This window comes from Pteropus vampyrus, unplaced genomic scaffold, assembly GCF_000151845.1.
Source record: "Pteropus vampyrus isolate Shadow unplaced genomic scaffold, Pvam_2.0 Scaffold2, whole genome shotgun sequence".
Taxonomy (NCBI): Eukaryota; Metazoa; Chordata; class Mammalia; order Chiroptera; family Pteropodidae; genus Pteropus; species Pteropus vampyrus.
The window spans coordinates 18,083,493-18,110,981 of NW_011888783.1; the positions used below are offsets into that span (position 1 = coordinate 18,083,493).

At 34.5% G+C, this 27,489-nt stretch overlaps 1 protein-coding gene across 2 annotated transcripts in view; it reads left to right on the forward strand.

The window, feature by feature from the left end:
- The window catches only part of METTL8 (methyltransferase like 8), a 61,780-nt gene that overhangs the window by 4,645 nt on the left and 29,646 nt on the right, over nucleotides 1–27,489 (forward strand). The window contains exons 2-3 of one of the 2 annotated variants that reach the window (XM_023529554.1): nucleotides 4,820–4,940; nucleotides 18,183–18,337. In XM_023529554.1, the coding sequence (XP_023385322.1) occupies nucleotides 18,195–18,337 (143 nt within the window). In that variant the 5' untranslated portion in view covers nucleotides 4,820–4,940; nucleotides 18,183–18,194. The remainder of the gene's footprint in view (nucleotides 1–4,819; nucleotides 4,941–18,182; nucleotides 18,338–27,489) is intronic. The other variant, XM_011357668.2, reaches the window with a different exon arrangement.

A 27,489-nucleotide genomic window follows, 5' to 3' on the forward strand; every position in this document is an offset into this window, starting at 1 on the left:
CTATAGATACAGATGGATACTTAGAGATACATTTATAGATAAAGATATGTGTATAAAGATACGTGGTTTAGTATACACACATCTATTTCCTTGCTTTGTCAGTTGAGAGGACCTGGAAGCAACCTGGCAATAAGGAGCACACCCGGTGCCCAAACCATTCTCTAATAAAAGGAATAAATGTTCTGTGGAGAAATGGCTAACTCAAAGACTGGGTCAAGGCACATACATCATGAGCCTGCAACATCTCGTAGTGCCAGAAAGTAAGGAAGTGCTCAAAAACAAAAACACAATGATGGAAGTGTGTCAAAAGAATATAGGAGCCAACTGAAAGAGTTCTTAATGGCCAAAGCAGGAACAGTTTGAGCAGCAAAGTAAATAAAGTAGTATTGAGTTATAATCCAAAATTTAAAATAATTATCTGTGAGCCCATACCAATATAAACAAATGATTGAATAAATAAATAAATAGGGGAGAAGAGACAAATCTCCCATGCAAAAGAATTCCAAATAATTTATTCAGATACTCTTAACCTTAAAGAGGTGGAGCATAATTCCTCACTCCTTAAGTGTAGGCCGCGCATAGTGACTTCCAAAGAATACTGTGTGGAAAAGGAGGGAACAACTTTACAGTGGAAAACCTGCCAGTCACTGCCTCAGCCAAGTGATCAAGGTTAACATCAGCAGTAATAAACTATGTTCATATCATATACCCTTGATATGATGTGGTAAGAATGGCAGTTTACCTCTGTGGTTTTCCTCCCTAAAACCCATAACCCCAGTGTAATCATGAGAAAAACATCTGATAAATATTCGTTGAAGGCTGTGCTACAAAACACCTGATCAGTACGCCTCAAAACTGTCAAGGTCATCAAAAACAAAGAAGAGGTCTAAGAAAATGTTAGAACCAAAAGAGCCTGAGATTTGGTGACTAAATGTCCCCTAGATGAAATCCTGGAAGAGAAAAAGAACATTAGCTAAAAATGAAGGAAATCTGAATAAAGTGTGGACTTAAGTTTCTAATAATAATATTGGCTTATGAATTGTAACAAACATACTAATGTAATATTTTAACAGTAGGGGAAACTCAGATATGTGGGAACTCTACTATCTGCAACTTTTCTATAAATCTAAAACTTCTCTAAAATTAAAAGTTTACTTTAAAAATACAACAGGAATATGCTAGATATCTCTGTATAGAGGCAGCATAGCTGTAATGATTAAGATTAATTCACTTGCCAGTCTGCTTGGGTTCAGGTCTTAGCCTTATTATTTACTAGCTGCGAACCTGGTTTATCTTAAGTAACTAGAATTACTTAACTTCTCTGCGCCTCAGTGTACTTACCTGTTAAATGGGTTCTTGGGAGGCACTTAGAGTAATGCCTGGCACGCAGACAGCACTATATAATTATTTGCTCTTTAGTTTGGGGAAAATCACTGTGATAATAGCTGAATTTCATTGAATCTTCAGCATACTGATTTTTAGGGTGGCACTCCAATAAAACAATATCTATAATGCTTTGTTCATAAGGGGTAAATCATTAAGATCATAAAGATTCAAGAGAAAACCGGACCAGAACTTGAAGATTCCTAGCCCCAGTTTCATGCTGAATGTAAAGTATTTACTGAGTGAATATGGAAACCACAAAGCCTGACGGGATCTAGTTTTTATGGGCATAGACGTGCCACATATAGTAATTCTGAAGTTAACTTTATTTGGTTTTCAGGAGATTCCTTACTAAAATGTCTACTTCCCTTGTTAAACTGATGTTCTTTTAGGATAAAGCACTGCCTACAGTGCAAACCCCTCAGATTTAGGATTCACCACCTAAAATTTTGGTGATATTTGAAACAAAATGAAATGTATTATGGAAACATGTTTTAGGCCTTTTACTTCTCTACCTAAAATACATACCAACTCTTTAGAAAACTCTTTACTTACCAGCAACTCGGGTAAAATAGTGTACTGAATAAAACGTAGAATCTGGAGTTCGGAGGCCTGCTTGGAGTGTGGGCTCTTGTATGTGTGTGATCAAGGCGATTCATGTGACTTCTCTGAGTCTTATCTCCCACATTTGTAAAATGGTGACAACAAAAATGCTTGTCCTGCCTTCTTCCAGTGCTTATAGGATTGTTGTAAGGATTAAATGTGAAAATTAATATGAGAGCTTTTTGTAAGTTGTAAAAACTATACAAATATTATTGTTATAGTAATTCTCAGGTTCTCAACCAGAATAAAACTCTAATGGGGCTTTATAGTCATATTAAATGTTGCAGTCATCTGCACATTTCTACTTATTTATTATGTAATAAGGTGAAAACATTCAAATTTAAAATACTTTTGATGGTATATTTTCTCACAGGACTTTAGTTTTTACGATGCTTTTCTTTGGTGTAACAAAGGAAGGCATTGTTTTAATCTGGAATTGTCTCTTTCAGAGGACAGTTTCAGGAAATGGTTTCTAAACTCTTCACTGAAATTAGCTATATAGAGAACACAAAAATGTATATCCCTGTGATTTGGGAAGTTGATTCAGACACAGACTCTCTTGCTCTGGTGTAGAGCTGACCAGCAGAGGGTGTGCATGCTTTCCCAGGAGCTTGGCTGGGCAGACTTGACTAGTGCCATCTGTGTTTGCTGCCTGATGATAAAGGAAAAGGTTCTGGCACATCAGAAACAGTTGTAGTCGGTGAATAGGAAGTTTCTGGATAACTAGAATTTGACATTTTACCATGGATTATTTGTCTGTTTTCTACTTCCTTCTGCTACTCTTTGCCTTTTCAATAATTTATTTCTCTTTGAGGATTAACTTTGCCCTACCCTTCAGAATCTGAAGTTGTCTGCCCTACTTGGTCTAACAAATTGAGGTCTTTTAAAAGTAGCCTTTCTCTGGACTTCTTTGGCCCTAGAGTATTTGAGTCCTGAATCCAGCCACCCACAACACCTTGTGTGGGTCCCATTAACTGGTCCATACCATCTTTTCCCCCATGTAAAGGAGTGACCACCAGAAAAATTTTCAAACCTTTCTAGTCTTACTGTCACTGCTGCCTATACTCTCTTTTTTCTTCTCTTTCTTCCCAAGCCTGGATCCTTTACCCATGAATATTACATAGAATTTGTATATTTAGCAATTTAAAAAATGTTTTTATTTTTTCTGATTATAAAGGTGGTTTAAGTTTACTTAAAATGAAAGAGAAAAAGAACATTTCAAGATGTGTTAAGAAGAAAATATAAGGATCTCTTTGAGCCTTTCAGTGAAAGATAACTACTTTAAATTCTTCTAGTCTTTGCCTGTGCATATGTATACTTATTGGTATATGTGTTAATTTTTAAAAATAAGATCATACTAAAGGTACTCTTTTGTACCTGACTTTTTTCCCCACCTAATAAATAATGGACTTCTTTACATATCAATAAATTTAGGTTTTAGTAATATTTTAAGTGGCCTCATAATTTTCTTTATATGGATATACAATAATTCAGTCAATCCTCTAAAGACGAGTATTTAGATTGTATGGAGTTTTTCAGTGTAATATACAAACAATGGTGTGACAAATCCTTAAAATTCTTCTGATTATACTCTTTGGATATATTTCTGTAAATGGAATTTTCCATCAAACTTTTTCTTTAAAAATTTCCATATGTATTGCCCCAGTTCCCTTAGGAAAGGTTTCTTCAGTGCAGTCTCCCCTGACAGTGTGTGAAGATGCTTGTTCCTGCACAACACTGTTACAATGTTTCACCTTTGCCAAAATGATAGTAAGCCATTGCACTATTTTTTTTTAAAGTAGACAGTCCACTGTCCATGTCACCCCAGAAAATTAACCTAAGGTAGTAGTCCTCAAGCTTTTTAGTCTCAAGACCCCTTGACATTCTGAGAAGTTGTAGAGGCCCCCTCCCACAAGAACTTTGATTCATGTAGGTCACAGTTACCTATATTTACTGTATTAAAAATTAAATCAAAGAAAAGACTTTAACATTTATTTATTGTAATTTTAAAAAATAGTAAACCTATTGCATGTTAACGTTAATAACATTTTTATAAGAAATGTTTTCCAAAAGGAAAAAGCTAGTGAGAAGAGTGGCATAGTTTTACATTTTTGCTAATCTCCTTAATGTTTCACCTTAGAGAAGATGACCAAGTCTTATATTTACTTCTGCATTAAGTCTGTTATGATATATTATCCCGGTTGATATAGTTGAAGAAAATGTAATCTCATACAGATATATAAGTAGTTAGAAAGGGGAGGAGTACTTATAGTCTCTTGTCAGATGAGTGTGAATTCTCCTTTGATGCTACACCAAATCCCAATAAGTGGTAGTTTCTTAAAGGTTAACTGCAATATAATATTTGAAATGATATCAGTGAACTTTTCATACTCTGTTCATTAAAATCCATTGGTCTCTCTTGCACTTTGAATAGATCCAGTACCCATTGCATGATTTGTGATATCGTGTGTTGGCCACCTGGAAAATATTGGTTCACTGAGTTGTACAGTTCTTCCTAATGTTGACACATTTTATTATACAATATCGAAAATACCTTATTCTCATCAGAACAGTGTTTAAGTGTCAAAAGCTGTTAAGCTTACAGTAGTGAATACACAGATTTAACAGAATTCTAATTTTTTGCTTAAAAGCTTGAATTTTATCAGTGCTAATATATGTTGTTATTTTTTTTCTTGACAGGCTTACTTTGTTTTTGCAAAAATGCCGAAGTAAAAATGGTGTTCCATGAAAAACAATTTTTAATGCTTCATTAACGATACATTTAAGTGAAACTAGCTTTTTCTTTTCTTTTTATCTGTGAATGCATGGTTAGTGACGAAGTTAATGACCTCTAGTACAGTCTGGTGCCACTGCCTTGATAAAGACTAAGGTGTCAGCAGTTTTATCCACCATTGCCTGTATGCCATCAGTGCAAATGTCACCACAATCAAAAGGCAAGTAACATGATATTACTATGAAAATAATTCTGACATTTTGGAGACCCTCGTAAAGTGTCTTGGGTATAGCTAGGGGTCCCTGGACCTCTAGTCTAAAGTAACCATAGGAACCAATTCTCTCACCAGTTTCTGATTTAGGAATCATTTGTGACCCAGTTCTGGCCAGTGAAATCTGAGAGCAAGTCTGTTGAGGAACTTGTGAATATGTTCCCTAAAAAGAGACATGAGAAAGAGATGATCCTTTTTTTCCTCTCCATGTTGCCATGTCCAGTGTGATGCCTGGTATTGCTGCAGCCATTTTATAAGTGGCAAAGGAAACCAGACTTAGGGCGAAGGTAATGCTGTGAAGAGCAAGATGGAGAAATGGCAGGAACCTGGGTCCTTGATAACATTATAGGACTGTGGATGAAACTATACCTGGGACTTGCTTAATCTCTGGACTTCCAGTTATGAGAGATATTCTTTATTATTTAAGCCAGATTTTGAATAGGATCTTCCGTTATTTACAGTCAAAAGCATCCTCAAAAGATATTTATTATTAGTGTGATAGACATTTTTAATGACCATTTGCATTCCTTATATGAATACTTGTTGATGATGTTAGCAAATTTTCTACTGAGATAATTTCTAATTATTTTCCAAGCATAACATATATTATACTGTTTTGCAAGTATCTCCAACAGTATTTTATGCAAACTTTTAGTTTTTTTCCTTTCTTTTTATACTTTATAGCTTTGGTATCATGTTCAAAAGAATCTTTTTTACCCCACTTTTTAGAAAGTATTCACCTCTATTTTTTCTAGGCCTATTAAGAAGTACTTTTCATATTAAAAAGTTCGATTCATTTAGTGTTAGATATAGAGTAGGGATATAACTTTATTTTTTCCAAACAGGTAGCCTTTCTTAATGCAATTCTTTGACTGATTTCAAATACTAGTTTTATTACAAATAGAATTCTTATATATACTTAATGACTTTCTGGATTTTCTCTTCTGTTCACTGCTTTGACTCTATATCTTGACACTACAGACATGGCCAAGAGATACTTGCTTTATAGTATATTGTGATTTGAAGGGCAAGCACTCCCCCACCCCGCTTCACCCTGTCCCACCAACACCAACACCAACACCACTCATTTCTCTTCCAGTGTTTTTCTGGTGCTTTCTGCATGTTTATTCTTTCAGACGAACTTTTAAATTATTTGTTCAGGTTTCCCAAAAACATTTTTTTGAATTTTGATTGGAACTACTTTAATTTTATAGATGATTTTGGCAAGAATTTACATTTTTACAATACTGAATCTTCAACTTCAGAAACCCATGTACTGTCTTCCTATTTATTAACATTATTTTTATGCCCCTATATAGATTGTTTAGCTTTCTTCATATCAGTCTTGTAGATTTCTGTCTAAGTTTATTCCTAGGTATTTCATATCATTTTTTGTTGTAATCATAAGAGCGATCTTTCCCCCTGTATATTTTCTATTTTTAGCAATCAATATATATTTTAAATTTTTAAATAAAAAAAAAAATCTTGCTTTTATTTCTAGGTAGTTTTGGCTTCTTAAAAAAGGATAAGCACAAAGGATACTATCATTTGTGGTACTACAGTGTGTACTGTGTGAACTTGATTTATGAGGTATGACTGAGACTGTTTAAGGAAACAGAATATACCAGAAACTATTTCTCAATGAATATGATTCTTCCAAGCTGGTTATGTTTGGAGTCTATACATTTATGGCAACAAGAACAACAATTTAAAGACAACAAAGGGTATATATCTTAAAGTAAAGAGTTTGCTACCACCATGGATATGAAAAAGAATCAATAAACTTGCTATGAGGACATTATCTGAAAATGGAATTTCAAAGATGTTTTATTATTATTAGAGTAAATACTAATCTCTTAAGGTTACTTATTTGAAGAGACAACAATTATTTTGTTATACATGTCTAGTTTTGAGTTAACATTACTTTGTAGACACACCTTATGTTATCAGGTGGCAAAAGATGGCTGACAGGTATTATGGGGGTTTTTTGTTGTTTTAAAAGAGTCAATATTTAATCAGATTGTTTTTGTATTAAATAAGACTCAAGTTGCCCCCAAGCAGTATGAATTGGCAGTGTTTCAGCTGTTTGGGAAAATGGAACTTGCCAGTTTCCTAAGACCACTTAAAATAAACAAATTTCTTTTCACATTATGGATTTTTTTAAATGTGTGGACTAGCTTTGTATCTTAATCACCATTTAAAATATTCCTATAAAAATGTGGTTCTGAGCTCTTAACCAACTTATAAATGATTTTAGAATTAAGACCTTTTATTGATTGAAGATTACTAAGGTTTCTCTACCTGATATGCTCCTTAGAGGTTAAGAATATAATTAATGTTCTTAATTATTCTTAAGCAACTTGCTGTGACATTATTCATGGGCTTTTTAAGAAATCATTGTTAATGTTGACGTAAGAAACGTCCAAACCTGTAAAGAATTTTTATAAGTTTATTTAAACGAAAACTGATGACAATTGCCAGGAAACAAGATTTCAAATGCTTTTGAGATTAACAGTTTTGCAGCTCCTTATATGCATTTGGTGTTAAGGAGGGAATGTAAGGAAGATTACAAGGAGGTGGGAAAAAGAATGGTGGGGATTGTATTACAGGGTAGTTAAGATCACATGCTCTCTTGTGGGGGTGGTTACGCCTTTGATGGGTATTACTTCTGGCATTTCAAAGGTATGTTAACCTAAGTGCACAAGAACAGTGAACAGGACTGGCTTAAAAAGCTTTCAGTAAAGAAGTTACAGGCCTGGGGCATGACTACCCACCATGACCTGCCCACCTAGGAATTTATGATCAAATCACCCTGTGAGGTTACTTTCCATAGAACCCCTTCTTCATCCACATTAAATTTATTGGTTTTTTAGTTTATATGATTTCTCGGAATAAGGTTTATTATGTGTTTCGTTAAGAATGCTTGTATTCTTTTTTTCTTTGGGTGAAGTGTCAGGCTCCAGGTCAGACACCTATGTGTGATCTTTCAGGCCTGACCATAGGCAATTACAAGACTTTTCCTGGAAGGCCTGTGGGGAGAAGCTGCCATTCCCCACACCAGAATTAATATACAGCCAGTTCATTTCAATTTTCTGGAGGGATTGCAGTCAAGGCCCCCATGGGCAGCCATGTGCATATATATATATATATATATATATATATATATATATATATATCTGCCTTCTGATAAAGTTAATTCATATATCAGAACTCTCAAAATGATGGTTGCCACAGTGGCCCAGCCCAGCCTTCACTTTCAGGAAACACCTGTCAAAGAAGTCTAACATATATGAATCACAGCCCTCCAACTCAGCATTAGCTAGCTTATCTTACCCTAGAAAATAGAACCCACTGGCTTTATAAGGAAATCTCTGCCTTCCTAGCCAATTATGTCCTGTTTTTTCATTGCTTCTTCTAAGGCTTTATAAAACTCTTGCTCTTGCCCCAAATCCCTTGGGAAGATTGTTCCACTGCTTGTGAGGCACTGAACTTCCCTGTGGACGAAAAAAGGGGTCAAATGGGAAGGAATCTGACAGAGTGATCTGTTAATAAATTTCTAGCTGGGCAGGTCATGATGGGTTGTCACACCCCAGGCCTGCCTTCTTTAGTGAAAAGTTTTAAGCCAAACCTGTGCATTGTTCTTGTGCATCTAGGTTAACACACCTTTGAAATACTAGAAATAATACCCCTCGAAGGAGGTATTAACCCTCTAGAGAATACATAATCTTAACTATTTTGTAATCCAGTCCTCACCTTGCCTCCCCCTCCAACCCCCGCCTTCATGTAATCCTCCTTACATTCCCTCCTTAATGTCAAATGCATAAAAGAAGCTGCAAAACTGTTATTCTCCAGAGTATTTGAGATCTTGCTCCCCAGCATATGTCATCAGTTTGGCTCAAATAAACATAAAAATTCTCTACAGGTTTGGATGTTTCTTTTTTTTTTTCTTTCTTTTTTTGGGGAAAAGAATGTGTACGATATTTATTAATATTTAGCTCAGAGTGGGAGGGAAACAGAACACACAGCGATACTGCCTAACTCTTTCTGATAGTTTGGACATCTCTTACATCGACACTTCCAATCCACAGATTGGTTTCCCTTGAGTAAAGGACATCAAACTCGTTACTTAATTGTTTTAGTTTTGTCATTTGACAATTCATAGCCCACATGCCTGAATTCGGAGGACTCCTTATTGGGGGACCTCTGTGTAGACACCTTCTCCATTTTGGCTCAGTACCATTCCACTCTTCACTCTTACCCTTTCTTCATACCCAGGTCCCCGAGTCCATGAAAAGACAGGAGCCTTTTATTCAGGGCTCCTGGGCAGTGAGATAATTCCCCCTATCTGTATTTGCATCTTCTTGATCCTTACTTGGTGTCATTCCACAGGGAAAAATGGAACACTGGTGAGCTGGTGCCTCTTTTTGTCTCTTACTTACACTGTTACAGTAAATAAAAGTCTTGATTATTACTTGCAGTTTGCTTTTTTATCCTAATTGGCCACCTCAACACCTGATTGTTGGACAGTGGGAGGTAGAGATGGTGTGTCTAATTATTAATTTGTGTGTGTGTGTGTGCGTGTGTGTGTTTCTTTTTTAAACTTTAAGGGGTGCCTTTTAGAAATGTTTCTGGAATTCATTAAAAAATAATTTGACTTCATAGTTGTGAAACACTATGTAGTTGTTAATGTTCTTTGTACTTTGTGACTTGGGAATTATCTCCATTTTACAGATGAGCCGAGAGGCTCAGGCAAAGTAAATGACTTTCCCCAAAATCATGATTAGTAGATAACTAAGCCAGGACTTGAACTTGAAGCCTTTTATATTCTGAATATTATTATATTTAGCACTTGCTACTGTACTATACCCCCACTTCATTGGTAAATTAGTCTTTCACCTTTGGAAAGTTTGGACTACTTAAGCATAGTGGAAAGCTTGATCTTGTATTCATGAAGCCCTGTGGAAATTATAAGAAGAGACAGACTAATGATAACAGTAATATCAACTAGTATATCAAAGCACTTAACCATGCACCCAGCACTATGCTACAAATATGCCACATAGATCGCCTCTTGTAACCTTCCTATATTTTGAAATAACCTTATTAGCCACATTTTATTGAGGAAATTGAGGTTACAAAGTATCATGTGAGAGGTTATGTGGTAGAAAGTGGCAGAGCCTGGGTTCAGCATACTTCAAATCCTTCACCTCTTCACCTGAAATTGCTTTCCTAGGAGAATTGAGTCGATTCTGCCCTTCTTAGGGGTGTTTCTGCTATTAAGGAGGAGTAAGAGTAGAATGCTCTGGAACAGAATCTTCTAATGTATTTCTCAATGTAGAAAAATTTGTAAACCTACATTTAAAGAAAAAAATTCTCAGACCCCTGGGTTGACTTAAAATACCTTTAGAATATTGTTATGTAAATCCAGGTATAAGCTCCTTGTACAGAGAGCTCTTATTCAACTACAAAGTCAAACTAAGTAGAGAGCTACAACCACAAAGCCAATAAAATTCAAATTAACAGCATTATAATGTGACTGCTGATGTTTTACCAAAACTAAATTGTAGCGCTCAGTATAAACAGGGTATTGACCACCAACACACAGGTTCTTTTGATTTGTGAGTCCCAGTAGCCTCTTTCTGTGAAAGTACGTGGGACAGCCGCCTTTAAGGGTGGTCATGGAGAGCAAACCCTGAGCATGAGATTCCCATATTGGAGCTGTATAGTGACTGACGTCATAGTGCGATCAAAGCGTTCTGTAAATACTTACTGTAATTACTGTTGTTTTCTGTTCTTGCTAATAACCTTATTTATACCCTGAAATTATAATCATCCAAAGAAAGATTAAAACAAGATGTATGAGTTGCCTGAGATGTTGGCCTCACAGATGGTCACCCTCAGAGTTCATTGAAATTGCCAGAGTTAATCGAAGTTCAGTTTTCACCGCAGTGTAGTTGATACTTAAGTGTTTCTTACCTGTTGGCTTTTGCTATCCAACACAGTACAACAGTAGCACTTTAATTTGCTCTCATTAATGCTAGCCTCTCTGGTAATGTTAGTGCAGCTTTATCTAGATGACGCTTGTTCCTCTGAATGAAACCTTTGTACCAGCTTCCCGGCTGAGAAGAAAAGCTAAACAGTTACAAAGGTAAAAACATGAATGTCTCACTAATTTATTTAGTTAAAGAATGCTCAAAACCCAGGAAACATTGAGGAAGAGTTAACTTTTAAACAGAGGACAGGCATTTAGTGTATGATTAACAACAGTTTCTTTTTCTGATATTTCAGTGAACTGAGACAACTGGGAATCATTTTGGGGGAGCCTTACATATAGTTTTTGCTCAGAACCAACTAAGTGCTCCAAGGATAATCTTTATAGATTCACACAGCCAGCAGTACTATTTGCTCTAGTTCTTAGATGCTCTGCTAGTAGTGTTGAGATTTGAGAATGTAATCTTAGGATCAAACTTTAACACCAAAGGAAAAAAGTCTTTCTTTGCCTCTACTTCTTAGTTGTGTAAAAGTAAACCAGATGAAAAGAATTGAGCGTTAAAATGTTACATTATTTACCATGATGCAAGAGTTCTTTGCTTGTATTGTGAGATTTGAGTACTGGAAAGAATAACTATGCTGTCTTCAGTCCCGAAACTGGACTTGTAGTGGCATTTCTTGCTATTTGATTAAGGCCCAAGAGAAGAAACAGAATTGAGAAAGATGAAGGGAGAGGAGGAATTCTAAGCCTTCTTAAATCAGTTACAACATATTAGCAACTTCAGTACAAATTGGCGAATCAGTATGTGGTCCTTCTTGCATGTATAGTGTACAAAAGTAGAGTGCAAATAGGTAAATTATATGTATATGATTAAAAAAAGATGTTTTAAAACCTTAGTAGGGTGTGGTCTCTCCAGTTAGACTGCTTGGGTTCAAACTGAAGCCCCATCAGTTATTGGTTGGGTGACCTTAAGCACATTGCTTCATCTGGTTGGGGTTTTTCCTCTGTAATATGGGTATACAAATAGTACCCCTTCACAGAGAAATATAAGTTAAATAAGATAATACATGTAAAGTGCTTAGAAAAGAGCTTTACATATAGTAAATACTTAACTTTTTTTTTTTTAAATCAGATTTACATGAAAAATAATTTGGGATTGGTGCTTTACTTCCTCAAAGGTTTTTTTTTTAATTTGCAAAATATGATATGATTTTCTTTAACTAAAATCATCCTTTTTACTTAAAAAGTCCTTAAAACTATTGCTCTACCAAAATAAAATTTGCAGTTATTTAAGAAACACTCATGTTTGTAACATGAAATGTCCTTATATATACATTTTACCTATTCTCGTAGAATATGTCCTAGTTTGTTGGTGTAGTAAGGCAGATGTGTGAATCATTGAGAAAAGGGCTCCATTTTAGTGGAAGGCAAAGCATCTTGCCCAGATTTGGAGATGGGGCAGAGATCTTTTCTCCAAATGTCGTCCTTCTATCCAAGGTCTGTACTTTTGCTACAAGCACAATGTGGTGGTAGTGGTGGGCCCAGAAAACTGCTAAGTTTTAAAGCCATCCTCTTGGCTTGTCATACTATATGCAGGACCCAAGTCATTTTATACATTTGTTCTTTTCCTTGCATTCTAAAATAGGCACACACTTACCAACACCTAGAGCTGACAGGAAGTGTGTCAACACTTCATGGCGTACCTCTGGATACTCGATAGCATAATAAATGCTATTTATAATGAAATTCTGTCACTCTGATACTTAAATGAGCTTCAGTTCTTTTCTGGATCTGTTCCTTAGTGATTGCTTTATACAATTGGCTGCTCATGACTGAGTCTTGGTGTTGAGATCTCAGAAGGCCAAGGCCTCAAAGTCATTCTTATTCTGTTTCATTTTGACCTTGACAGGACTAGAGAAGAATCATCATCATAGGATAGTGAGCTGAAAGTAGGAATCTATAGGCAAAGTGAGTAAAAGAAATACCACTTGATTATATGGACTATAATTTGATATGGCACAATTAGTTCGAGCTAAATTAAGTGAAGAGTCAGGACCACAAACTTTTTAAGGTGCTTCTAACAGTAAATAATAACTCAAACACCTAACAAGGATTCGTAGAGGTTCTTGTTGCCTTAATACTTCTCTGTTCCGAATTGGAGTAACTCAAACTAAATAGCAGCCTTAGCAATTAAAGCACACCAAGACATGCCTAGAAAACTCTTACTCAGATTTCCCCCTTTTAGATAACAAGTTTTATTCCTGACAAACACTTGATAACTTGAAACTATATAAAATGTGAAGCACTAAGTCTAAGAAAACTTCATTGTAACAATGTGACCAATATTCAAACCTTTATTTCATACAACTTTACTACTTCTCTAGCTTATACTGGCCTCATAAAACAAATTGAGAAGTGTTCTCTATTTTCTAAAAGAGTCTGTGTAAGATTGGTGTTATTTCATCCTTAAATGTTTGATATTCACTTGTGAAGCCATCAGGGCCTACGTTTGCTTTGTAGGAAGGTGGTTTTTTTTGGGTTTTTGGGGGTTTTTTTGCGGCGGGGGGGGGCTGTTTTTTATTGTTATAAAATATACATAAAATTTACTATTTTAATTCTTTTTAAAGTGTGCAGTTTAGTGTCTTTAAGTATATTCACATTGTTATGAAAACATCACAACCATCTATCTCCAGAATTTTTTCATCATCCCCAACTGAAGCTGTATAACAATTAAACGCTTAACTCCCTACTCTCCTCTCCCCACTAACCCTTGGCAAACACCATCTACTTTCTGTCTATGCATTTTTGACCTCTCTAGGAACTTCATATAAGAAGGATGATGCACATTTGTCCTTTTGTGATTAGCTTATTTCACTTAGCATAATAGCTTTAAGGCTTACACATGTCGTAGCATGTTTCAAAATTCCTTGCTTTTTAAAGGCTGAATAGCATCCATTTTATGTATATATCATCTTTTATTTATCTGTTCATCTTTTAATGGTCACTTGGATTGTTTCTACCTTTTTCTGTGTGAATAATGCTGCTGGAAACATGGTGTACAAATATCTTTTCTAGTCTCTGCTTTCACTTCTTATCTAGAAATAGAATTACTGGATCATATGGCAACTCCATGTTAACTATTTTGAGGAATTCTCATACTGTTTTCATAGCAGCTGCATCATTCTCCCACAAACAGTGCACAAAGGTTCCAATTTCTCCACCTCAACACTTGTTATTTTTTGTTTTGTTTTTGTATTGTATTTTCTAATAGCCATTCTAATGGGTGTGATGTTTATTTTACTTTTAATTATAATTTTAATTTATACAATAAATTTAGGCTATTTAGATTTTTCTTGTGCTGTTTTGTTATTATTGGTAAATTATGTTTTTAAAGGTATTTATCCATCTAATAAATGGAATAAAATTGTTCATAATATTTCCTTGTTCACTTTTCAACATCTATAGGATCTGTGATGATCTCTCTTTTATTCCAGACACAAAAAATTTGTGCTTTCTGAAACACAAATGTTTGAGATCAATTTTGCCAGAAGTTTATTGGTTTTATTAATCTTTTTAAAGAACCAATTTTTGACTTTAATTTTCCCTATTTGGTCCATTTTCTATTTCATTAATTTGTTTTTATTTTTATTTCCGTCTTTCTACTTACTTTACATATAATTTACTATTTTTATAGCTTCTTAAGACTGAATTCTTCCTTTCTAATAGAAGAATTTAAAACTATAAATCTTCCTTTACACATTGCTGTAGCTACATCCCGTAAATTTTGACATTTTATGATTTTATTATTATTCAATTTAACGTATTTTCTTATGTTCCTTAACATTTACCAGCTCATGTAAAACTTGACCCATAGATTATTCAGAAGTGTGTTGCTTAATTTTTAAATATTTGGGGATTTTTCTAGATATATGTTATTATTATTTTGTTTGGATAAAAAAAGCAAAAATCAGCAATACACTCCTATAAGAGAAGCAATTTAAATGTAAACACACAAATACATTTTTAAAAAACATATACTGTACACAATAATACATAAGATAGTTGGTGAGGTTATATTAATATTAGACAAAATTACTTCAAGAAAATGATATTAACATTTAATATTATGTTCAGAAGTCATACTCTGTATGATTTTAATACTTTGGAATTCATTGAGACTTATTTTATAACTTAGCATATATGGTCTACCTTGGTAAATATTAGATGTTCACTTGAAAAGAATGTGTTTTCTGCTATTATTAGGTATAGTGTTCTTTCTATAAGTGTCATTTAGGTAAAGTTAATAATGTTAAAATCTTTTATATCCTTATTGATTTTTTTTGACAGTTTCTGAGTGTGTTCTATTTATTGTTGAGAGAAGGGTATTAAAAAATCTCCAAATATTACTGAGGATATGTTAATTTCTTCTCTTAAGAAGTTGTGTCCATTTTTGCTTCACGTATTTTAAAGCCCTGTTATTAGGTACATGCACATTTAGGATTGGGAAGTCTTGAGGAATTGGCCGATCATTACTAAATGTCCTATTTTATCTCTGTAATAGTCTTTTTTAAAAGTCTACTTTGTCTATTGATATAACTCTTCCACTTTTTTTATGCAGTGTTTGCATGCTATCTCTTTTTAAAATTTTAATCTGTTGGTATCTTTATATTTAAAGTACTTCTCTTATAGACAGTATATGGCTGTGTCTTGCTTCTTTTCATGCACATTGACAATCTACGTCTTTTAATTGGAATCCATTTACATTGAATGTAATTATTGATATGGTTAGGTTTAAATATTCATTCGGTTTCTAATTGCCCCATCTGTTTTTATTTCCTCTGTTTTTCCTTTCCTGCGTTCTTTTGGGTGAATAGCTATACCTTTTGTGTTATTTCAAATAAAAATACTACTTACCCATACTGTTTTATTATGGAAATAATATCTTAGTAAAACCTATATTCAAATTAGGTTATGCCAAAAGAGAATTAAGAGAGGGTACATAAAGAGAGTGAGACACTCTAGTAGCAGAAACCAACTTTCTCCACTGGCATTCTATTTGGGGTTGACCCTGCCCTTCTTTTCCCATCACAGAATGGAACCATAACCTGGTAAACATTAAGCTAACATGACAGTCATAACATGGAGCACATGTTTGTTGATCAGTGTAGTCACTATAACTGGATAGCTGCCTGTATACTGTCACACTCTTCTGTCACTTCCTTCTTCCACACTGTAAGGATCTTAGGAGCCACCCTGGAAAATATGAAGTAACTTCCTTTCTATTTATGTCAGACAGCTATCATTTTGTGTAATCAGGCAGTTAATTCACTACCAGCTTGGTGCTGCCCTTAGAAGCTTACGATTTTGTTGAGAAGGCATTTATGTAATTATATTATGTATTTATCTTTATTATATTTATTATATAAATTTAATAAAAGATAAAGAGCCATGCAAGGCTGTGTGTGACTGTTATAGATAATAAATAAATAGATAAAGATGCTTATGTGGTTAATTAGAAAAACAGCTTCCTAAGCAAGACAAACTGCCACATGTTTAGGCCCTGGCCACACTACACTTTATGGGCTAGCAGCCTACAAGGCACATGCTTCTCTGACATTTCCGTGAATTGCCTAATATCTAGTCTGGTTATGACTTTTTGTTTCCAACTGTCTATACAGGTTCTGGGTCATTTATAGTGAGAGAAACTCAGGTTTTTTCTCTCTTCCTCTTCTATATAAAGATATAGATAAGTATCACATGATTATTTGAAATATTGAAATTTCATTTTGATTTGGCTTTCCTGGGTGGAATATGTTTACATCGTTTTATACTTTTGAGCATGAATTGCCTTCTTTCTAGGTGTAATCAGTTTCTACTTTTCAGCATACAGAAGATTTTATGAGTAGTACTCAGTACAGGAAGAGAATTCTAAAAATAATTGTGCAAGCAGGGTTTTGTTAGCCTTACGTAGCACACTAGCAGAAGAAAAGAACAAAGGCACATCAGAGGAAAGGTAGTGGTGGGCGGAGCATTTCATTTCATTTGCCTCCACCAAAGAGCTTGCATTTAGTCGAGAAGGAAAAACAAACAAGAAACAGGATATCAGCACTAGCTATTGAATGTTTCATTTCTCATCACTGTTAGTCACTTTCGAATGGAACCATTACAGTCTTTTTGGTGTATATAACTAAGCCTTTTTTTTTTTTTTTTTATCCAAAAGGAGAATCTTAAATTTTATGTTTAAAAACACAATGAGATGTTTTTGACATTTGCAGTGCATTTTGGAATTCATACTCTTAAAACCCATTGACTTTCAATAAGGTAATAAAGGGTGCAATACATGTCATTTTTATGCCTAATAGCACCTTGGATAGTCTCTAATGTGTATTATGTACATACACCTTATAGCATCTGTTTCCACCTGACAGCGTGCAGCATTAGGTTGAATGTTGCGATGATCAACTGAACAGGATGAAATGCCGAGCAGTAGTGCAATAGATTCTTGTTGGGAAAAGCTCTTTAGAGCTTCTTTTTGATACTTTTCCATAAACATTTTAAACTGATATATTCGCCAATACATAATTAAAATGAAATACTATTTAAATGTTTAAGTTATTCTTCCAGAAATGAGGATAGATTTGGCATATCAACTGATGATTCTCCTTTTGAGCTAGGATTAAAGCATGTGTTTTGTATAGGGAAATCTATTTTGCAAATGTATTACTCACTATTCCAGAAAATGAGATTTACTAGGTTTGTTTTCTTATTCTGCTGCTATACTTGGGTTTTTGGTCTGGGGGTCACGAAATATTCCCTAGAAATAGGTTTGCCTAGAATTCTCAAAACAAAATAATAAAATCACTTAAGAAAATTTTTAGTACACAAAATCCAAATTCTGGACATAATATGCTTTGGCCGAGTGCTAAAAGTTAAACAAGCAAATACCAAACAAAGCAAAGTTAGTCAAGGCTGTGACTTACAAAGAATGCCAGCCAATGTCACACACTCTAAATATTCTTTTCCCTCCTCCTGTCTTGAAAATACTTCAGGAGAGAAGCTATCATGCCTATATTTCACTTAAAAATCTTTAGTTTTCATATCCTTTCTCAGGTGGTAAACTTTTTGGACCAGTTTTTAGTTATTAGATAAACAATACACTGTTTAATCCCTGTTGACATTAATTATTTATAATTTTCCAGGTACTGATTAAGATGAATGGGATTTGGAAAAATTCTATGTCCTGTCTAAGAATTGGAAAGATGCCACAAAGATGCCAAAGTGGTTGTCACCCCGTGGCCCCTCTGGGATCAAGAATTTTAACTGACCCAGCCAAAGTTTTTGAGCACAACATGTGGTGAGTTATCTTCTTAGGTCTAATGTTATGTATATATTAAACTTCACCAGTAGTAGTATTTATATTTCATGCTAAGAAAGGATTTTTAAAGCTGATCATTTATATTGTTGAGGCTAATGATCCTAACTTAAGAGTTGCTGATTCTGAATTTCTTTGCCAATGGAATTGGAAAAGTAAAACTTCCCATGTGCTTTCATCAACTTTGGGGTTCTTGCAGGCTCTCCCTGCTCACCTCTGATCCGGATTTGCCAGCATATTGCCAGTGGTGGGTCGGAGCGGGTGGTTCTTTTCTATGTAGACTCTTCCTTCTGCCCTATCGGCCCTTTCTCTTTTACAAGTACTTGTCAATCAGCAAATTCGTATTCAGTACTTGTTGCTCACTGAACATCAGGGAGAACACATTGGTAAGACCCTAGTCCATACTTTCAGGAAATCCACCCTCTATTTGGGAAGATAGATGAATATTTGTAGGAAATTTTGAGAATTAGTAATATAAGGCAGCAAACTGTAAGGGCCCAGTGTGTTCTTATAAGTCATGTAGGCTATATGCCTTATATGAACAACTTAGTAATGCAAAACCACTTCTGTTTGGTCGTAGGAAGATTTCTTTCATTTTTTTGTTTTTTGTTTTTAATTTCAACTCTTGAGGCATAATTGACATCTAAAAAAAGATTTATTTAAGTGGGGAAACTGAGACCAGACTAGGATTTTTTATTCTGTCTTCAGTACCTAGTACAGTGCCTGACACAAATATTTGTAGAATAATGATTTGGCTAGGTAAAGCTGGACTAAGGGCATTCTAGGTGGTTAGAAAGTCACAAAACACAGAGATAGAAAGTATAAGGCATATTTAGGAGACAGTGATTAGGATAGTTTGCCTAAAATAAAGCCTCTTCCAGGAGGTTGGTGAACAAGGTTGGAATGATATAGGTCAGGTGGGGTGAGAGCATGACTGTGCGGGGACCTGAATTCACAGCTGAAATGTAAGGCATTATAGAGCCACTGAAGAGAAATGACATTATACATAGTGTATTAAATATATATATTTGATAACACTATACTGGATAAATCAGCAGGTAGAACTAGAAGCAGGAAAGGGCTAGTGAGAGAGAGCTTTCAAAGGAAGAATATATAGAACTTGGTGCTTTTGTAGAATAAAGGAAAAAGAAGCATTTGACTCTGAAGTTTTGATCCTAGATGACTGATAGAAATAGGAAAATCAAGAAGTAAATTGATTTTTTATTTTGGAAGAAAGACAGTGAATTTAGTTTTAGATATTTTGAATAGGCCTTTGGGAGCTGAACATTCTGGTAAAAATGTCCAAAACACAGACTCTGCTGCTGAGAAGAGGGAAGAGGGAGAGAGGTCAGGGCTGAAGATGTGAAGTTGGGCATGATATCTGCAGACTAAACTATTTTCTGACTTCTTCGGGAGCAAGGTCTCTAAGGCTGGGAAAGTGATTCATGGGCTTTTTATGTTTTATTGCAACAGATTATCAATTTTCAAAGGAAATAGATTGACCTTTTATTACCTAGTCCTGCACTATGCAATGTGGTAGCCACTAGCCACGTGGTTATCGAATTCTTAATACCTAGTTTGAACCATTTTGAAGACAATACAAAAAAGGTAAAGTATATTATTTAATATTTTTATATTGAATTACATGTTAAAATATTATTTGGAGTATATCGAAATTAAATAAGATGTATTGTTAAAATTAATTTCACTGGTTTTCACTTTTCTTTTTTTTACCATGGCTACTAGAAAATTTTAAATTACATTCATGACTCACATAATACTTTTTTGGACAGTTGCTGAATTAAACCATTTTGACTACCATCACCAATATAGACACAGTAGGCTGTGAGATCACAGGCAGTTAAACCTCTAGAGGAACTTCTGGTCCTACGCAATCTTTTCATTTACCAATTTTCTTTCTTCATTAGACTCCAGTGATTTAGCTATCTGTGTTCTCTTTTTCCATCTGCTACCACCAGCTCTTTTGCCCAAGTTTTCTGCCTACCCATCTAAGTTCAGTTTTATCATAGGCTCTCTGGGAAACAAGGGTCATCTGGTTGAGTGCTTCTCAAACACTGTGGGCTAGCTGTGGGCTGCTGCACAAGAATCCCTTGGGGAGTTATTATTTCACTAGATCTAGAGGTATGGCTCAGGAATTTGTAATTCGAAAAAGCTCTTTTAGAAATTCTGTTGAGCAGCCAGGTTTAGGAATACTTGATGCAGTCTAGTGGGTTTCAGCAGAATTTTTTTCCCCAAGAATTTTTTTCCCCAAGTGAAGTTTTAACATAGAATCCCAATATTTAAAAGGTAAAAACAAACCTGCTCTGAATGACATGGGAATAGTGGCCTAGGGCATCAACAACTCTATCTCCCTTTTCCTCTCCTACTCCTCATCCCTCACTCTAGGTGCTTTCATGACCTTGGGTTCTGTTGATCAAAGTTTGAAAAACTGTGATCTAGCTCCTCCATAGCATACTCCCCAAGAGGTTATCTAGCCTGTGCCAGGATGCCTTTAGTGAACTCTCTCCAAAGGCGCAGACACGCTGTAACAATGAAAATAATTACCTCCAAGGGAAGAGGAAAGTAGTCGCTTCACGTCAACTGGAAACCAGAGGACTGGTTTACTGCTTTACTTTCCCCTTGCTTCAAGTCCAGAGTTCTGTCTAAAAGTTTTCACTTCCTTCCTTATTCTCTCCTTAACATTTAAGTATAGTAATGTTTCCGCTCTTGTTGAATTTATATTTTTTAAAGATGCTTCTGGAAAAGTACGTGCCAATTTTCTCTCAGTTCATTTTTCCCTGTAGTCTCTAGTTTAGATAGTAAGGACTATTTATTTATTCTATATGACCCTCCTTTAAAATTTACTTTGAGAAAAATTAAAGATACCCCTTTTTATTCAGTTTCTAATATCCTGAGAAAGATTTGCCCTCCAGATATTGGTATTACTGGTGTTAACATCTGCCTATAGGCTTTTATTTTTTAATAATTTAGTGAAATAAGTCTCACATAACATAAAATTAGTCATTTTAAAATAAACAATTCAGTGGCATCAATTACATTCGCAGTTCTGTGCAACCAGCACCTTTATCTAGCTCCAAAACATTTCCATCACTCCAAAGTAAAATCCCTCACTCATTGAGTAGTTTATCCTCACCCTGCAGTTCTCCAGCCCCTGGCAATCACCAATCTGTGTTCTGTCTCTATGGATTTACCTCTTCTGGATATATCATAAAAATGGGCTCATATGATATGTGACCTTTTGAGTCTGACTTCTTTCATTTAGCATAATGTCTTAGAGCTTTGTCCACATTGCAGCATGTATCAGCATTTAATTTCTTTCTGTGATTGAATAATGTTCCATTGTATGTGTATACCACAATTGGTTTATCCATTTGTTCACCGATGGACATTTGGACTCTTTCCACCTTTTGGCTTTGGTGAATAGAGCCGCTATGACATGCATGTACATACACTTGTTTAAGTCCTTGTTTTAAATTCTTTGAGGTATATATCTAGGAATGAAATTGTGGGGTCACATGGTAATTCTATGTTTAAATTTTTGAGGAACCACCAAACAGTTTTCCACAGTAACTGAACCATTTTTTATTCTGCTTATCGTCTTTTAATTATACTTAGTACATTTATCAATTTTGGGGGCACTGACATGAAACTATATTCAGAATGCTTTTGAGACATGGCCCAGACATCTGTCTTTACTGAAGAACTTACTCAGTTACTTGGAAAAATCACTCCTCAGTCCATACCGTTCCAAGTTTCAGCGTGTAAGAACTTTTGGGGGATCCCTGAAATTTATAAGGAAGCAGTAAGCACTTGTATTATCATATGCCTAAGCCAGCTAGGCTAGTAGCTTTCAAGCTTTTTGGCATGATCCACAGTATGAAGTACAGTCTACATCATGGACCTACATGTACATATAACATATGCAAATACATGAAACAGGAACAAAAGTTTCCTGTCCAGTTTTACCATGCAAGACATGCACAGATAGTTTCTATTTATTCTATTCTACTGTTTCTGTTTCTTTTTTTAAGTGTTGATTAGGCTAACTAAATGATTTCATGACTCACTAAAAGAGTTGTGACCTTCAGTTTAAAAAGCACTGAGCTAAGCCATTCTCTGTAGATCCTGTATATTGCAAAATGACTTTCTGTTACATAACCCATTTAAATAATAGACAGTTTCCAGAATTTAAATAGAGTTCAGATATCAAGAATTCTTTCCTACTATATAGTATGAATTTTCTTTATATAATTGTATTTATCTCTGATTCCTCTTGCCCTGTTTCACACACAGTTCTTTAATATAGGAAGCATTTTCTTTGTCCACCTCCATTATGACATTTGTCATGGGATACAGCCTAGTTAAGATGTTGAGAGCACAGACTGACTAGTTGTCTAACCTTGGGAAGTTATTTAATCTCTTTGTGCCTCAGTTTCCTCATCTCTAAAATGGAATGGTAATAATAATGTGTATCTCATATGGTGGTTGTGAGAATTAAATTAGTATATATAATATAAAATATACATGATAAAAATCAGCTATCTTATTACCATTTTCTAACAAGTACGTTGTTATTTATGTGTCTGTTTTGCCCTCATTATTCGGTTATGTGATTCTTCAGAGAAGAGTTTAGCTTATGTCTATTTCATAGCTAGCTTTCATATATATTTCTCATGTAATAGACACCTAGTAAGTATATTTGAATAAGAGAATCAATATAGAAAAATATTACGATTCAGTTCATGTCTACTAGAAGTTTACAACTAGACTGAGAGTTAATATAGTGGCTAAATATGGGCTTCAGAATAAAAAAAAAAAATTTGAATTTAAATCCTGACTCTAACCCCCTTTCCAGCTATGTGAACTTGAGCAAGTTCTTTCACAGGGTGTTGTGAGTATTAAAAGAAATAAATATGTAAAACTCTTAGTAGTAGTAAGTGCTCACTAAAATTCTTGTTGTTATTAGATGAAGAGTTGATATATACACCAATGAATAAGTAAACAGCATAGAGGAGTGTATGCCAAGTCATGCGATGAAGACAATGAAGGGTCTGCAGAACTGACAGATTCCTGTAGGAAAGGTCTGCAGAACTGACAGATTCCTGAGACGGGGATATAAGAAAAGTCACTGAGGCTTCGTGGAGTAGGTAGGATTTCACTTGGGCTCTGAAAGATGAGGAAGAGTTGAATAGTGAAGACCATTCATTCTAAACAGGTGGTGACACGAGCAAAGATCTGCATTTGAAAATACATGAGATATATGCCAAAGCGAGCAAACAGACCAGCCCAGTTGGATGAGAGGCTTCATATTTTGAGACTTGGTGAGAGGTGTGACAAAAGAAGTATTTTAGGATAAATACTCAGGCTTTGTTGTTCAGGATCCTTAGAGTTAATCATTATAGAACATGAAGTGATATCTTTTTTCCCTGACATTTTTTATATATCGACATGTACCAATCACTGGGCTAGGTTCTGTGGAGTACTCAAAAGAGAAATAAGAGATGGTCGTTGTTCTAAAGGAGCTCTAGTCTGTTTCACCAATAAACCTGAATCCTCCGGGTAAAGAAGATAGGATAAATCTGAAAAAGTATTCCTCTTTCAACAAAATGAATAAGAAATAGAAAAAGCAAGCAAAAACTTTACCAACAGCAACCCAAGAAGTTTAGAAATGTGGAAAATTAGTGACCAAGGAAAGAAACTGTAGACTCATGTGTGGTTGAAGTGGCTCCTAACCCACCTTCATCCCTCAGAAGCAGTATTAGGAAGTGAAAATCAGCTGTCAAATCAATACTAATACTCATTAGACAGCCATAGCAAAGACTGAGAAAGAACCCTCGAAAATAGACATTCTTACCTATTGCAGAGGAATTTGAAGTCTCAGCAGAGCAAGGAAAATCACAGGGCTCACCATTTGCTAGGGTTCCATGCTGAATTGAGGGAACTGTCCAAAGCCCAAGATGAACCTGTTAGGAATAAGACACATCGTAACTATGTAAGTGAAACCTAGCGTGAGGCTTAATGACTCTCGAAAGAAGAAGAGGGGGGCCCCTAATAATGACTGCCCACTTACTCAGTAGAGTTTTCCCCTCCCCTTGCCACCTCTGACACCCTCAGTTACAGAAAAGTGGAGAAAAGATAAACAAGTCTTTGAATAAGGTTAGGTATCAAGAGAATTTATCTGCTGAAAAACGAAAGGAAGAAGGAAGAAAGAACTTATTATGCATTATGGAGTAGTTTGCATTTTCCAATATTTTATGTAAGGGGAATTATAGAATATGTACTCTCTTTTTTGTCTGACCTCTTTCACTAAGCATAATTATTTTTAGATTTACCATGCTGTTTTGTGTGTCAGTAATTTATTGTTTTTTGCATTTTCGAGGTATAATTGACATATTAGTTTCAGATATACAACAATGATTCAATATTTGTATACATTGTGAAGTAATCACAATAAAGCTAGTTAACATTCATCACCACACAGTTTAAATTTTTTTTCTTATAATGAGAACTTTTAACATCTACTCTCTTAGCAACTTTGAAATATGCAATACGGTATTATTAACTATAGTTTCCATGCTATACATTACATCCTTACTATAGTTTGTTCATTTTTATTGTTGATAAAAGAGTTGTAATGAGAATATATAGAAGAAAGCTCTCAAAAGTTAATAAACAACCCAATAAAAACAGGCAAAATATTTGAATAGACACTTCACCAAGAAGATACATAGATGTGAGTGTGTGAAAAGATGCTCAACAGCGTTAGTCATTAGGGAAATACAAATTAAAGTCATAGTGAAATACTGCTACATACCTGTTAGAATAGCCAAAATTCAAAATAGTGACCATAACAAGTGTCGGTGAGAATGTAGAGGAACTGAAACTTCCATTCCCTGCTGGTGGGAATGTAAAATGGGAAAACTACTTTGGAAAACAGCTTGGCAGTTTCTTAAAAAATTAAACATATACCTGTTACATGATTGAGCCATTCCATTCTAGATATTTATCCAAGACAAAAACGTATGTCCATACAAATACTTATATATGATTGTTCATAGTGGCTTAATTTGTAATAGCCAGATTTGGAAACAACCCAAATATCTATCAACAAATAAAAGGATAAACCAATTGTGGTATGTCTATATAATGGAATACTACTTGTTAATAAAAAGGAATGAACTATTGATATACACAAAAACACGAATGATTTTCAAAATTATGCTTAGCAAAAGAAGCTAGAAATAAAGAGTATATACTGTACTCTTTCTGTACTGTGCTAGAGAATGCAAACTAATCTATAAAGAAAGATGGCAGATTTGTGACAGGGAAGGCTGGTAAGAAAGGGAGGTGGGAGAAATTATAAAAGGGCACAAGGAAACTTGAGGATGATGGATATATTTATTATCTTGATTATGGTAATGGTTTCATGAGTGTCTTCATGTGTCAACTTGTCAAATTGTGCACTTCTAATATGTGCAGTTTACTGTATGTCAATTATACTTAGGTAAAGCTATTAAAAATAGGGTTGCATCCATACATTGTGGAAAGTAAAGTAGCAATTTATAAAAATGAGATATACATATACTGATATCAAGAGATGGCTATGATATGACATTAAAGTTACAGGAAAGTATCTCTAGTATAGCCTCATTTTTATAAAGGAATTCTTGTACATGTGTTACATGTGTATATCTTTATTTTTATATACAAAGAAAAGTATGGAAAGGTCTACATCATACTGATTACAGTGTTTATCTCAAGATGACAAGTAGAGATGAAACTTTAAATTTTATATGCATTAGTATTATTTGAATTTGAATTTTTATATAAAAAGAATGCCCTCATGTACCCATTCCCATCTTATTCTTTACCTGATAAATTCATTATTCTTTAATAACTGATTATAACTCCTCATCTTCTCAACAATTTTGAGTTCTACTAAGTCTTCATCTCCATGTATCCAATTCACAGCCCAGTACCCAATAGATATAGGTTCTCAATAAATGTTTAACAAGAGAAGTAGGTATTGGTTTCTTCTAGCAGCTGTGACCTCTATTCCATTGTATGCAGAAGTGAGAGGACAGTGGTTCTGTTTGTTGTGTCTTTTGTAAGTCGCTCATTCCTTATAAAAAAACTGGCTTAAATAAAATAATTAACAAAAATATTTATTATAGCCATAAAGAGAAGTTGGCAGCCAAGAGTCAAAACTATAAATTAGTGTCAATAGTAGAAAAGATTTCATTGAAGTTAGTTAATTACAGACATGTGTCACCTAATGATAGGATTTACACCAACGTCACCACAAACACATAATAATGCATTGCACTATGACATTACAACAGCTTTGCCATCACTATTTTTTAGCTCCATTATTATCTTATGGGACTACCATTGTATATATTGTCCGTCATTGACCTAAACGTCCTTATGTGGTGCATGACTGTATTAGCTGATAAACCTATAAAAACTATATTTCATTCATTTTGAGACATTTTTCACCAATTAACATCCATGAAGTTATGATGCCTCTTACAATTGATTATACTTTCAAAGTATTTAATCATAATTTTACACTGTTTTAAGAACTATTATTCTTTACTAGTATAAAAACTGAGAAACACAAAATTTAAATGATTTTCCACTACCATATTCAGTGTTAACATTTGAATATTTGTTTTATTGTTAGAAAAGTACTAAAACCTTTTGTTATATGGATAAATGGGCAACAGACGTAGATAGAAAGTTGATACAGGAGGAAGTACATGTGAGCGTATGGGAACATACACAACAGTAAAAGAAATACGAATAAATAATATGATACCCTTTTTAGATCTATTAAAATAATGGGAGGGAGCAGAGAATTTGAAAATAACACCCAGTCCTGATAGCATTGTAAATTAATACAATTTGTTTGGTTATCTTTCTTTTTATTTTTTATTTTTGTCTTATTCTTTTATTTTCTCTACTGGCTTTTTAGCTATAAATCTTTGCATTATTTTTCAGATGTTATTCTGGAGCAATAATTTAAAACATTTTGGTCTCAGGACCCCTTTATACTCTTAAATGTTTGAGGACCCCAAAGACCTTTTATTTATGTTTATTATATCTATTGA